We start from the raw sequence: 15,536 nt of genomic DNA on the forward strand, positions 1-15,536 counted from the left end.
ATCAATGTGATACTTTTTTTTCAACCTTGTGCTTAGTTGGTTCTTTTATGACTAGAGAGGTTAAAGGGGCTCTATTTGTTTGTGCAACTTAAAAACACTTCAAGGAAGTTAGTACACAGATATAGTCAAGTATAGTCAGGATTAGGACAGAGATTTGAAGGACAGGGGATGCATACTTGTAGTGCATTGCATTTATTAAGACAGTCAGACCTTGGAAGTCCAACAGAATCTGTTCCGGAAGTCCGTTCGACTTCCAAAGCGTTCGAAAACCAAAGCACGGCTTCTGATTCGCCGCAGGAAGCTCCTGCAGCCAGTTGGAAGCCACGGAAGCCCTGTCGGACGTTTCTCTTCCAAAAATAGTTCGCAAACTGGAACAGTCACTTCCGGGTTTGTGGCGTTCAGGAGCCAAAACGTTCGGGAACTAAGCTGTTCAACTTCCAAGGTATGACTGTATTATCAGTTCTTCTGCCATCCTGGTTTGTGCAAGGAATGCAAACAGCTTGTGTGGAATTAATACAGTGGTACCTCAGGTTACATACGCTTCAGGTTACATATGCTTCAGGTTACGGACTCCGCTAACCCAGAAATATTACCTCAGGTTAAGAACTTTATTTCAGGATGAGAACAGAAATCGCACAGTGACGGGGTGGTGGCAGTGGGAGGCCCTATTAGATAAAGTGGTACCTCAGGTTAAGAACAGTTTCAGGTTAAGAACGGACCTCCGGAACGAATTAAGTACTTAACCCGAGGTACCACTGTATATGAATCCCTGTGGACCCATGTCTGGTTGGAGGGTGAGATGACTGGGTGCCTGGATTCAGAACGCGGGATTAGCACACAGTGAGCCCCAGTAGCAGAATATTAAACTGGCAAATATAAGCAGCAATGGGAATATAAGTTGTTAAACCTTTTTATCCCATTCAGCTGCACACAGCAGCAGCTGCCCTCTTTCTACCCACCTTGTAATGAGCAAAGTAGGTTTAAAAGGCTTTACTTACAGAATCAAGGTCCCAGTCATGCATTGTTCCATGCAGCAACAAGGATAATACATTTGGGTAGAAAATAAAGAATATAACTCCAAACACATGCTGTAAGCCTGGGCACAAGCTTGAAAACACTCTCCTTTGTTGGTTACATGGGGGGGGGGGGGAGAAAGGAAGGAAAGAAGTAGAAAGGCTTCCTCACTCTCTGAAGGAGAAGGGGGTGTAACCTAACGGACTCTAACAATACAACTGTGGTCCTTTACCCCTTCATGCACTAACTAGCCCTATGCTTGCGAGTTGTACTGGGCTGCAACCTCCCACACAGTTGTCATTTTGGATTGGTTTGCAGTAGAGATTCGGCATGGGAAGGATCTTTCCCTCCCTTTTATGCCTCTGGAAGGAATAGCATTCATTTGATCCCTGATTTGTGTCTCCTTCTAGGTTCTGTTTCATTAATTAATTTGAGCATGGTTCCCTTTGCCCCACAGAGCAAATCCAAGTAGGGATCACTTTCCAACGTGAAAGTAGGAATATGCTTTAGGAAGAAGAAAACAATTCAGCTTTATACTGTACAACTGAGACTCTTGACTAAGCCTTTAAACACATTGTAAATACGTGGCACATTGATTGCATAATTTGTTGGGAGTGTGTGTGTTTGTGTGCACTTCCAGTTTTATGCCCCGGTTTCCATGGTGCAGCAACTATTGTTCCACAGCAGCATAATTGAGTGCACAAAATCCAGGATATTTTCATACAAATGAAACTACCTTTGGGTGGTTTTACTTTTTAACTAAGCATGTTAATGTGTGGAAAGGCTAGTTGCCAAGGTATTTTCTATGTTGAGTCCCCCTTTTTTTTAGTGCTACGTTGGGTTTGAGTGCTGCAAATTCCACAGCAAAAGAAGTATTTATTTATGTGAAGCAGGAGAATCACTGATTCTCCTTCCAACCTTCTTTGTAACAAAAATGAAAGAGGCCAAATGCTGAAATCAAATGGAGATTCAAATATCAGCTGGTTTGGCAGAATAAATTTAATAACCTAGCAGAGAGAGAGAGAAAATAAACCCATTTCTATGCTGTGTTAGGATAGCATTTTAAAGGAAGAAGAACGAATACTTCCCTTGCTTATGATATTGATGACATTTTGTAGTATCGCCTGTTACTTGCAATAAGATAAAGCCAACTCAGGTCTTTAAGCTGGCTTCCCACACGTCAGTGGCCAGTACCAGCTGTAGTTTCAGTGCTCTGTTTAGAGGCCTTCTGACTGCTTAGAAATGTTATACACATGCGTGTTTCACTCACTTCATTGGGCCAGAAAGTGGAAAGAAAACTAAATTATTGTACAACTATTTTTAACGGTATAACAAATGGGCTATAGCCGTAGGTTTACAGTAAACATATTCATATTTTAGGTTCTTATTACATATCCCCCTTCTTTATGTGCTTTATATATGGGCTTATTTTTTGCAATAAACAATGAATAGGGATGCATTCAAACATCAGCAAACTAGATTGATCCTTACTGAAGAAGCATTGATTCAAAAGGTTGCCAGTGACCTACCTGCATACTTATGTGAAAGTGCTATTTTATTTTATGTGCTTTTACACACGGGATAATCAGTTATGTTTTCCGTCCCACTGAGTCTAGAATGCTCTGGCAGCCTACCATGCAAAGTCTCTGTTGTAGCATTTCAGTATCATTTATCGTTTCATTTAATTTATATTTTTAATACTTCTGTCCTGCACTTCATAGAAATTCATTCCAAGGTGGTTTACAGCAGAACAAGCAGAATATTAACATGCAACAAACTGCACTACAACAAACAAACAAGCAATAAAAAGCAGGGTCTTAAAAAAACCAAAACACCCCAAAGAAACTGAATTTAAAATTTGCATGTGAATTTTTCCTGGCTCCTAGAAAATATCATGCTTCCCCTTTATGTTGCCCACCTATGCAGGTGTGCACTACCCACAAAGAGACGTTCACCTGTGTAATTCTGTAGGGAATGTTATCTTAGCAAAGCTACAGGATTTTCACTCATCCTGCTGACTAGATATCTTGTATACCCATCCCCTTTCTTTCAAGACCACCTTGTACAAGTTACAGATGTGCTGCTGTCTCATTTTTAGAACAAGCCTGCACCGTTCATAAATGATTATTGGAATGTATACATTTTTGACAGCACATCCAAAGCTTGTGTATCTGATTGCTCTTTTAGCTTTGCAGTGTTCCTTCTTGACAGTATGTGATGTCTTGCTGTGCTGATTAGATTTTTAAAAGAAGCTGCCTCCGAGGTTTAAATCTTGTTTATGCAAGGGGGTGTTGTAGGCCTCTGTGAGACAATCTTTGCATTTTTGTATAGCCTTGTAAGGAAGATAGTCTTAGAATTAAGATATGGGCTATTTTTAGTATACATGAATGTATTTATTTGGGCCAAGGCAAATTAGTGGGTAGGGATGGTTTGGGGGGCGTTGGCCACAACTACCGAAAAATGTGTGCTTGTGCCAAATAGTATCACATACTGAAGAGAGCTAAAGAAAATACCACTCCCTGGGATACAAACTACTACGAGCCAACTACTGAGGGTATTTCAGAGCTGCTGTAAAGGGAATCTGCCCCCTTGAGTTCTCTGCTTACACCTGAAAATTAAGACCTTTCCCTGCTGTTGTTTCTCACCAGTTCAGAAACGAAGGTAGGCTGTATTCTGAGCCACAGTTCCAGTCTCAAGGTATTTCCTGCTAGGAAGTGTTGATATTAATAAATATCTTGCTAGTCTTGTGATACATTGCAGATCCACCTTGTATATTTATTAGTTATTATAAATGCACAAAGCATTTAAATTCATTATAAAACTACTATTAGTACTCAAGAGGCTACACAGGCTTCTTTGACGTTGCAGTTCCTCTGGAAAACAAGCAACTTTGCTTGCACATGAGTTTGGTTGCTCTGAAGCCCCTGAGGGCCAATTGAGTGCATTAATGTTGATTATGCTGCTGAATAATATCCGCATGGCATTCATTTCGGGGACAAAAATATGCAGAGAAAGGAGGAAACTCTGCAGAGCTTTAAAACACAATGCACCCTGAGAGAGTTTCACTTAAAAAAAATATCCATTGTGCAGTGTGACTCACTGTCTGATTTAGCTAGGCACCTCTGCATTTTCCAGCAACTCTTTCAGAGCAGCAGTGCCAAGAGGGAGAAAAAAGGTCTGTTGTACATATCCTGGCCCCTTGAATGCCTTTAACTCCCTTCCAAAATAAGCTATTTATTAAAGGGGGGGCAGAAGCCTTAAGAGATAAGAGCACAGAACAAATTGGTTCATTAACCAAATGGATGGATAAACCCCTTTTTATTCTCCAGTTTCAAAACAGTTTTTTACCAGCATTGGTAAAGTTCTCTGAAGTCCATGAAAACTCTCTTAAGTGCTCTCCTGCAACCGCTAAAAGAAGCAGGCCTGCCCAGGGAACAGGGACCCCAACTGAACAATAGTGGTGAGAAAGAAAATGCTTACAAGTCAGTCAGTGTTAAAATGTTGGCACTGTGGCCCAGTAGGCAGAGCAGGAGTCTTCATAACCTGCTCGTCCACAAATACACTGGCCATAGTCCAGAGGTCTGTGAGCGACAGAAACAGCTGGGTGGTTTACATTTGTGACCCAGCACCCCCCATATCCATGTACTCAGTTGCCACAGTTCAGAGAAACTAGTCCATGATAGGAAAGACAGCCACTCTATAGAACCCCTTGTTTTTGATTAAAATTAACATTAAAAAGTTCCCCCCAAGGAAGGATTTGGGCCCAGAACAGTTATATCAAATACAGTGGTACCTCAGGTTAAGTACTTAATTCGTTCTGGAGGTCCGTTCTTAACCTGAAACTGTTCTTAACCTGAAGCACCACTTTACCTAATGGGGCCTCCTGCTGCTGCCGTGCCGCCGGAGCACGATTTCTGTTCTCATCCTGAAGCAAAGTTCTTAACCTGAGGTAATATTTCTGGGTTAGCGGAGTCTGTAACCTGAAGCGTATGTAACCCGAGGTACCACTGTGTCTGGAATTTCTCACTTTCCCCGCTCACAAATGGAAAAACAGGCTCCATTTATGGATCTCAGTCACTGAAAGCACCAAAGGATACTACAAAGGGTGTGGGTGTGGTTACCCATATCTAGTTCCTAGGGTGCATACGTGGTAGCATTTATTCTTGCACAAACCCTCTACTCACCTTAATTAGGGGCCCTTTTCCTCTCACCCACAACAAGTAAAACAGTGCAGTTATCAGTATTGCAAAAGAGAGTGAATGGGTTAATTTGCTTTCAACTGTTTGGGACATGAATGAGAGACTTCAATCCAATTTGCACTTGAGGAGTAGGTTAAAGCATCACATCCCCACACCAGTGCCCAAAGTGGGAAATTCTGAATTTATATTTTGCTGCAAGGGAACCGCTTCGTGAATGTGAAAGCCCACTTTTAGCTCCATTCTCCCAATAACAATTTTGACCAATGCAGTAACCAGGGGTGGGAAGAATCCAGAGTTTTTCTCTGTGCCATGAAAATATCCGACAGGATTTTCCAGCATTGTGAATTGAATCTGCAGTATGTCACTACAGGGATTTATGGGGAAAGGTATGTGGCGCTGCCTTCAAACATTAATGGTCCTTAAAAAAATAAAAATAAAACACCACTATGTAGTTCTGTAACTGCGAAAAGTGCCATGTGGTGTTTTCTTTAGTACTCACTTTGTCAGGGACAGACTCTCTGTACCTCTGGAAGCCCATGGGGCTGGCTACAAATCCTCAAAAAATGTTCAGACTCCCTTAATGATTTCTAAGTGTAGGCCCGTTTTCGCTTTACTGGAATAAAGAGCTTCCTAAGTGAGATTTCCTAGACTCCCATTAAGATGCTGGTGCAGATACAGAATTAAGGAAGCTGAAAATCCTGAACAAGGGTATTGCTACTTTTGTATACGGGACTTGGTTCAGACCTTCAATAATTTCTGGCTACAACTACTTCTTCTTCTTCTTCTTCTTCTTCTTCTTCTTCTTCTTCTTCTTCTTCTTCTTCTCCTTCTCCTTCTCCTTCTCCTTCTCCTTCTTCTTCTCACTCATAGCCGAGTAAGACTGTCTTCCATGAACACGGTCTTAACAGTGAGTCTGCATGTGACTGTGGAGGCCAATTCTGGATCCTCACGTCCTTCCACTGTGGGGACATAGGTTTCCAGGCAAGGGTTGATCCTGGTGAGGGTTTGCCAAGCGTGTCTTCCTCTTAGCACGTTTCTCCCTTTCGTCCCGAATTCAAGTGTCTTCAAAGCCCATTACACCTTTTAGTAAAGGCTGTTCTCCAGTTGGAGCGCTCGCAGGCAAATGTTGGTGTTTATACTACATTTTTTTAGATTTGCCTTGAGAGAGTCTTTAAACCTCCTTTGTTGACCACCAGCATTAGCAGTGCCTCAAAGGGGTGAAAAATATATGTGTGCAGTTTGTATATCGGGAGACTGCAGGGAGAAATGAAAAAGCCTTTTCCCATTTGCCGAGCTGAAAGGCAGTTAATCCTCACCCTCGTGTTCAGTGCAATTACTTACATGTCTGGCATTGAGGGTTCCCTTTGCTGCAGTCACATGCCTGCTGGCAGGCAGCCAGCGGAATCTGATCTCTCTCTGAGGAAACACTATCAGTTGCAGATGCAGCCACGGTGACCAGAATAGTAAATAACGAGTCACAAGACTCGAGCTAGCCCTTCAACGAAAACAAATAGTTTAATATCTTGGTATCGGAACAGAAACTGCTTCCTTCCTCACACACACATGCACACAGTTCAAATTGAGTCAGCTTCCAGAGAGCTTTCTGTGGGGGTTGATGTTGCTAAACAAGAACCCAGAAGGCTCATTTTGGTTTGAACTTTAGATTTCACCTCAGGCTTTTAAGGTTGGCCGAACCTTTGTGAAGCAAAAGTTGGGCTCCACATTTTAAGCTCTCCTAATGTGGTATCTTGTTTGTCCTTTGTTTGTTCAGTGGGTTGATCACAGAAGTCCAAGGAGTGAAAGTTAATCCTATGGAAAGCTTTCTTCTGATTTTAATGGGTCTGAGGTGTGGCTGCCAGCAAACAGTAAACTGCAAGCTTTTTGTGATACTGAAGGCCACTTGCAACACTGCTCTTACTTATTCAATCATTTTGGTATAGTCTCTCGTTTATGACACTTTCGATAAAAAAATGTGGGGTTTTTTTGCCCCTCAGCAATTACGCTGCTGAATCCCATTTAACATTATCCTAAAAGATGCTCTTAGTTAGCACATCCCTTTCCCCTTACAATATGAAGCTGTCTGTGAAATATTTAGTAGTCTGTGGAAATAAGCCTGTACTCAACCTAGAGATGCTCTCATAAGAAGTTTCACAAGCAAGGGCATTAAGGCAGTAGCTCTTCTCACTTGTGTGCCCTTCACTTAAACTTCATATTCACAGGTATACTACCAATGAACATGGAAACTCCATTAAGCTGTTGCACCTGATAGCCATGGATAGACTTATCCTATGAATTTGTCAAACTTCTTTCTAAAGCCATCAAAGCCAGTGCCCAAACCATAACTTGTGGCAGTAAATCCAGTAAATTAATATGTATTAAAGAGGTGATTTTGTCTTCTATTGCCACACAGTTCCATTGAGGAATGTCTGATTTACTCTGAGCTGCACCTTTGGCCTATTTAGCTCAGTATTGTCTACATGGGCTGGCCCACCAGCATTTCAGGCAAGGTTATCCCCCATCTCCACCTGAAGATGCCAGTGATGGAACCTAGGGCCTTCTGTCTGCAAAGCAGATGCCCTTCTACTGAGCTACAGACCTTCCTCGCTAGTAATAGATTAAGGGAAATGCCTTCCCAGTTGTAAGAATATTTAAAAATTGTTCTAAGCTCTAATGCACTTATATCCAGGACTTCTGCAGTTGTAATGAGACTTGTGATGCTATTTCTAAAATGAAACTTGAGTCATCATTTCTGGCAACTACTGTGGGACCTTACTCCTTTCTCTGTAAGCAGCCTTTGGCTTGCAGTTTGAAGAATGTCCATCCTGATAGCACTGAGCTTAGAGGAAAATGCCCTTCACTAACCTCTGAAGATAAGGGGACCCGTGCAGTATGATTAGGAGAATAGGATGTTAGGCAATTCCCTCTTGCCAAACCTAAACCTCATGATAGTGATGCAGGAATAAATGACATAGAAACAGGGTGACATTTTGTAGTTTAAAAGCTGCAATAAGGATACTCATGAAATTTCCCCGGTCTCATTTTCCTCACGGAATTGGGAATTTCCATGAATTTGGGGTTTGTTTTTAAAATACGTTTCAGGTGAATTTGTTGAACTAAAATATTGTTTATGCAGTCCCGTTTATACACTTTACAAAGAATGGGAGGAGAGTTCCCTAAACCGAGGGTATTTCTATCTAAAAATAGACTCAAAGGGAGGGAACAGCAGCAGGAAAGGGACGTAGACTGAAATAAACAGGGAGGATACAGTGGTACCTCAGGTTACATATGCTTCAGGTTACAGACTCCGCTAACCCAGAAATAGTGCTTCAGGTTAAGAACTTTGTTTCAGGATGAGAACAGAAATCGTGCTCCTGCGGCACGGCAGCAGTGGGAGGCCCCATTAGCTAAAGTGGTGCTTCAGGTTAAGAACAGACCTCTGGAACGAATTAAGTACTTAACCCGAGGTACCACTGTATTCAGTTATTTCAATGAAGTGTTGTTCAGCTTCATTAAAGTAGGATTTTGGACCTTATGTGTTGTTCTGGAGGCTTTGTGAAGAAGGTGAGTCTTTAGCAGTGAATTGGAGCTGGATGAGGAACAGGGTCAGTCAGGGGTGTGTTGAGGTAAGAGCAGAGATATGTGGGGCAGGGCCTTTGAGAGTTTTCAAAGTAAGAATGAGAAGTTTGTGCTGGATCTAGGATCAGACAGGAAGGCAGTGTAGGGATTTAAAAAGGGGGTGTCGCATGATTGTAGTGAGGGAACAGTTGTGATAACAGAATGCTGGATTGGCATGAGTGGACCAAGATAAGCAAATGGAAGGCCAGAGAGGCAAAGATTGTAGTAGACAAGGCAAGAAATAACCAGGACACAAAGCAAGGGTTTTGCCAGGCATAGGCAAACTCAGCTCTCCAGATGTTTTGGGACTACAACTCCCATGATCCCTAGCTAAAAGGACCAGTGGTCAGGGATGATGGGACTTGTAGTCCCAAAACTTCTGGAGGGCCAAGTTTGCCTATGCCTGGTTTTTGCCATGGGGACAGAAAGGAAGAGGCATAGGGATGGGTAAGATTAAGCGAGACTGAATAAGGGGAACAAAGGAGAAAGAGAAGTCAAAAAGAAAAACAAGGGTATGTGCCTGATCAAAAGGATGGCTGTCAGTGGATAAGGACGTGAACAAGGAAAGAAGGGATTGGGAAGAAAGAAGAGAAGACCAGTCTTAGACACATTGAGCTTGACCTGACAATGAAGCATACATGGAGAAGTACCAGAGAGACACTTGGAGATATTGGAGTGGACAGAAGGGAACGTTTTGTGACAGTGAGACAGAGCAGGGACACCATTATGTCATTAAATTATAGGTGGTTCTGAAAGCCATGGAGTGGCTTGGGGGACAGTGTATACTTTTCAGTTGCTAATCAAATAACATCTTTTTCTTGGCACAAATGGCTCTTGGAGCCATATATTATAACAGATGTGTCACTTTGGTGACCTATTGTTCTCTTCTTTTTACTTTAGAACAACAATTTGTAACCTCTACACCATGCCACGGATTGCGGAACCTGTTTGGCTTACCATGATGTCAGGAATGCCTGAGAAGAACCAGCTCTGCCATCGCTTTATGAAGGAATTTATTTTCTTAATGGAACAAGCCTCCAAGAACCAGTAAAGCATTTCTCGTCTTTCTCCTATTGGCTTTTTATTGTTGTAACATTAAAGGCAAAATAGTCCTTAAAAAAAGAGACAGTGGCAAGAGGTGATTTCCTTCCCTATGCTCCCTTGTAGTCCCAAGTAAAGAATAAAAAAAGTATTATGTATAATGAAAAGAGAGGACGTGGGTGGTGAAAAGGGCATGTGGGAATATGTGGAGACCATTCCATCCAAAGGGATAATAGACACTATTACTAATGGTATCAAAATCTCAGTAAAGCCCCCACCTGTAACAATGTTTTGTTCTTATAAAAAGCTGCAAAGCTCATGAAGGAAACAGAAGATGCCTTATCTCAAAATCCAGAGACATATTTTCAGTAACAGTATCTGGTGAAAATACATAAGAAATCCACAAAAATTAATTTTTCTTTGACTTTTTTAATGTATTGGCATTTGAATCCTATGCATGTGCAGTCATATGTAAGTTCCATTCAGTTCAATGGCACCTGCTCCAACTAAATGTGTATAGATTGCATCCTTCATTAATTAGCATCTAAAATATTTGTTAATTAACTTAGGTGTAGTTTTCAGTATTTTAAAAAATGTTTAATTGGCAATATTAATAGCGCCATTAATGATTGGAAAATAACAATTGTCTGATGGTGAGCCCCTATCCTTGGTAGAGTAAAAGTCTGCTTTAAGTGAAGAATTACTTTCATCTCATCTTATAAAAATATTATTCAGGAAAAAATATTTTATTCCTTAAAACCTTTTAACAATTTTTAGTCAAAATTATGCTGTGTTTGCAACTACAATTGGTTGCTATGGTATTCAAAAACAAAAACAGAAGTCTGAAACTTTGGCCTCCTTTTAAGACTTTGAGCCAATGAGACCTGATGGCTGACTGACAGAATGAAGATGTGCTTGAACAGAAAACAAAATTAGAGACAAACTGCCAAACCTTATAACTTCAAAACAGTACTGAAACCAGATACTACAAAGTCACTGGCTGCCAGATGTTGAAATTGCCTTCTAAACTATCAAAAATTAAACCATGATAAAATTAGCACAGTGCAATACTATGGCCATATTTCAAAAGAACTACTTCAGGGGACTAATCCAGGGTTTGGCATAATAAGGTTTTCTTGCCAAGGCACCATGCAAGCTGCGATCTAGCTTCTGCCTGGCAGATCCAAAAACACCTGTCCGGTTTAACATTCTGGATTGCACGCAGGACATTTAAAAGATAGTAATACTGGAAGCTTTTTAAAAAGGCAACACTGCAGAGCAAAAATAAGTTTCAGACTGTGTAGCAGTTTTATTCAAGAGCCCCAGTTTAAGCACTCTAGGGAGCTTGTAAAACTCTAGTACAAGATGCAACGTAACTCTTCATTTTATGTCTGCATATTTCCACTGGAAATATGTCGCTCCTTCCCAGTTGGGAAGCCAATGTTGTTATGCATGGGAGCTGTGGGTGTGCATGAGACTCCCCACCCTCTGACCCAGCATCCCTGATTCAAACTTTACCACAACAAGAGGCGTGATTAGTGCATAATGGGGTTCCCTTTACAAATGCGGATGGAAAAGAACCGTGAGTTGGGATTTTGGATTGTGAATGGTCTTTTTTCCCCCCCTTACAGATTTTTACCAGCTCTTCTGACTGCAATTTTGACAAACCATCTAGCCTGGGTCCCAACCGTCATGCCAAATGGCCAGCCGCCCATCAGAATCTTTCTAGAAAAGCATTCCTCACAAAGTGTGGATATGTTGGCGAAATCTCATCCATACAATCCATTGTGGGCACAGTTGGGTATGTCTGAAATCACACTCGGATATTTATTCTAAGGACAAAAAATTTAAATGGTTGACTGTACTGTAATAGAAAACCAGTGGAGTAGAAGTGTAGTTAAAGGAAAACAATGTAACAAATCACTGTGTCAACAGTTTTCTACTGAATAAAATGAAATAAATAAGAAATAAACCTGCCTTTTAAGTAATTATATTCCCCCTTCCCTCCTCAGTGGCTCCACTTGTGCCTTCTTCCTGTTTCTTCCATGTACCCCTTATTCATACTTTGGGATGAAGCGTTTTCTTTTCCTGATAAAAGTTACTTTCTGAAAGACATTCATTAAGGCATTTTCAGTGTTATCCTACGAGTGCTTACACAGAAGAAAGGTGTATTATCTTCAAACTGGCTTACTTCTTGGGAATTTTGTTTAGAATTGTAGCCTTTGTTACATACCAGCTTAGCAAAGACTCATATGAACAGGGCTGACGTTTATTGCAATTGAATGGTTTTCCATCCCACTCTTGGAGTTGGCTCTGATTTGGTGTTATTTTTAAATAGGGCAGGGCTGTAGAATATTTTTGCAGATAAAGTTTGCATAGCCATTCCAACAAAATAATTTACAAATCTTATAAATCTGCATAAGCCTATTGTCTATTTTTGGAAATTTTCAAGGATCTAGATTTTAGCCATGACACTGTATTTTTTCATGTGTTGTGTAATTATCATACTACTTTTATATTCCGTCCTGTAGGAGACTTGTATGGAGCTATTGGGTCACCTGTCAGACTATCAAAAACTGTTGTGGTTGGCAAACGACAAGACCTTGTGCAACGTTTGCTGTACTTCCTCACTTACTTCATCCGATGCTCTGAACTGCAAGAGACTCATCTTCTGGAAAATGGAGAGGATGAAGCCATAGTGATGCCTGGCACCGTTATCACCACCACACTAGAGAAAGGGGAAGTAGAGGAAACGGAGTACGTGCTGGTCACAATGCACAAGAACAGAAGCAATTTAGCCTTTCAAGAGTCTGAAGAAATGAGGAGTTCTAACTGCAGCTGTAAATATTGCAAAGGCCCTCTTAACCCTACCCAAAATACAGAGGCTGTTTCAGGACAGGAAAGAGAAGATGCCCAGAATATCTCAAAAGTGGAGGCTGAGGCTCTTTCAGATGAATGCAGGGCTGCACCTGCTGACTGCCAAGAAAGACCTGCTGATGTCAAGCAATGCAAAGAAACAATGACCTCTTGCCTGGATATAAAGTTAGAGAAAGAGGTCTTCTTAGGATCAGCCTCAGTAGAAACCTGCGTGTTGGCAGAATCCAGACTGGAACCAACAGGTGGATCATGGAGGAGTGAGGATTCATTAGATTCTGCTAATCAGGCTGTTGAAGTAATGAGATCTACAAGTGCAATGGTAGAGAAGAAGCCTCCTGATAAAATCTCGTCGGATGCAATTCCTTGCAGCACGGCTGAGGCTCAAACAAAGGTGACCTTCCTCATTGGAGATTCCATGTCACCTGATTCGGATATCGAGCTCCGAAGTCAAGCAGCAGTAGAGCAGATGGCCAGGCACAGCAGCCAGTTGGATGCTGAAGAAAGAGTACCTGCTGATCAGAACTGTGAAGCAACACAAACCCTTGAGGACCAAAAAAGAGATCAGAATACGCCTGAAGTGTTTCCTGAGGTTGCCAGAGAGATCCAGAATTGGACACCTTATGGTGCAGAAAGTGCAAGCTTGCTTGATGAATATGAGGAAAGTTCAGTAGAAAACAGGACTATTGATGATATTCCAGTAAAAGGAACAACAGACATTCTAGATCCTAGCAGTAGCTTAGAGTTTCCCCCAAAAGTGTGTACAAAGAACAAAAAGCCCCCCAGTGAATTTTGTAAGTTTATGGAATCTGTTCGTCAAGAGACTTGCAAAAACTGCTTTGCAGAGCAGGACCAAAGAGACAAAATCTCTATGTGTGTCCCCCATGGGGACAGAGAGAACTTTGAGAAAAAGGCTGACCCAGGTGTGGATTGGGACATTCCAAGAAATGAGAGCTCAGACAGTGCCCTTGGTGACAGTGAAAGCGAAGATGCTGCTCATGATGTGGCCAGAATAAACAGTAACTATTACGGAGCAGAGCAAGAAGAATGGGCAGAAGAAGAGGACATACCTTTTCCTGGGTAAGTATTTCTGACCGAGATTAGGCCAAATGTATTACATTCCTACGAAACAATGGCATTAGAGTTAAAAGGCAAACAGGGCATCTTAGAGACAGAAAATACTGTGTATATATTATAGAAATAGATTGTAATCTCATTGGATGGATCCAGTCTACTTTGGTCTTGCTTTAGCCTTATTGAAGTCAATGGGAATTAAGTTACCCATGACTAACTTGCACCTATGCATTTCAGTAGGAGTAAAGCATAACTTAGTCTGGATCCAGCCCTATGCTTTCATCATGCAAGTGATACAGCATTGATTATTTCAGCTGGACTCTCCCCCAGCTGGGCATTAATTTAAGCAATGCAGCAATGTAAGAGTTGCTTATTTCACTGAGGCTGCAACTTAAAAGAGGCTCTAATTACCTTTCACACTTTGTGGAGTATACTGCTAATTTAGGAAAGTCTATTAAAAGAACAGCACTTGACTAAGGGAACAAAAACTGTTACAATTATTAGTTTCAGCGCTGGTTCATATAGTTTAGGTGTTTGTACTTTATCCTGTCCTCAAACTGAAACTTTCTTTCAACCCATTTTCTAACATCTTCTACCCTTGGATCAACAATGAAGACAAAATGATTCCCCCAAAGACTGCCATCCAGCCTTGTGGTTTACGTGATTCCTGTCCCACTGAAGCAGAGGGTCTTAAGTGTACATAAACTGTGCACTAGATTGCACACTGAAATAGAGAGAAAACAGTGCTAGTTGTAGTATACATGCCCATGTTATACCTTTCTTTCAGGTCAAAATTAATTGAAGTGAACTCTGTCCAGCCCAGTATTGCCAATTTTGGAAGGTCCTTGCTAGGTGGCTACTGTTCATCTTACGTACCTGACTTTGTTTTGCAAGGAGTAGGAAATGATGAGAAACTGAGACACTGTTTGATGTCAGATTTGTCGCATGCGGTACAGGTAATTTAAACTATATCCAACAGATGAATTTATATTTGACAGTCAACAAAAGGAAATATTTCTGGAGCCTGCTGGAGTAGGAATGAAGTTGTAATTCTGTTAAGCATTTCTGATTTCCACAATCTCATTTAACAAAGATTCCTAACGGTCACAGAGATGAGAAACATTTATGCAGTATAGAACAACAGTTTTTGAGACTTATGAGTTGGAGGGTTACTGCCAATATCCTTTGTAGTGTGGAGTCTGATATGGAAGTACCATGATTAACATTTTGGGAAGCCTCTTAAATTATACTTAAACAAACAATAAAATATTGACAGACTGCTTGCTAATTTTGCAGCCAGTTAGGTTAAACAAAACCATTCGATATCAGATTAAGATAAGGCCCCGATAAAAGCACTTTAAAAGTAAGTGGTAAAAATCTAGAAAAAGCTTGTTGTCCTTAAGTCTTTTGGATATAGTGTTCCTAGAAATTGGCACAAATCCATTGGGGATGCCTTTTTTCCAATTGGCAGTCAAATTTCTGAACCTCTAAGTTCTATGACGATGAAGATCCTTTAAAATCAAAATCACCTTACCTTGTAATCCACCTTGTCATCTGATTTAGCCAGGAGCTGAATGCAATGTCCATGTAAAAGTCTGGAAGGCACAAGGGTGGGGAACCTCTGTCCCCTCTAGATATTGCCGGTCTACAGTTCCCATCATGGCCTTCCAATGACTATGCTAACTGGAAATTACAGTCCAACAATACCTGGAGGACCAC

The 15,536-nt window shown here is 41.2% G+C and overlaps 1 protein-coding gene across 4 annotated transcripts in view; it reads left to right on the forward strand.

Moving 5' to 3' along the window:
- FNIP1 (folliculin interacting protein 1) overlaps positions 1 to 15,536 on the forward strand; it is a 94,169-nt gene that overhangs the window by 71,528 nt on the left and 7,105 nt on the right. For 3 of the 4 annotated variants that reach the window (XM_082211478.1, XM_082211479.1, XM_082211480.1), the window contains 4 exons: positions 9,729 to 9,875; positions 11,501 to 11,670; positions 12,401 to 13,823; positions 14,605 to 14,773. In XM_082211478.1, the coding sequence (XP_082067604.1) occupies positions 9,729 to 9,875; positions 11,501 to 11,670; positions 12,401 to 13,823; positions 14,605 to 14,773 (1,909 nt within the window). The remainder of the gene's footprint in view (positions 1 to 9,728; positions 9,876 to 11,500; positions 11,671 to 12,400; positions 13,824 to 14,604; positions 14,774 to 15,536) is intronic. The other variant, XR_014216562.1, reaches the window with a different exon arrangement.

Source organism: Podarcis vaucheri, assembly GCF_965113315.1.
Source record: "Podarcis vaucheri genome assembly, chromosome: 2".
In the NCBI taxonomy this organism is placed as follows: domain Eukaryota; kingdom Metazoa; phylum Chordata; class Lepidosauria; order Squamata; family Lacertidae; genus Podarcis; species Podarcis vaucheri.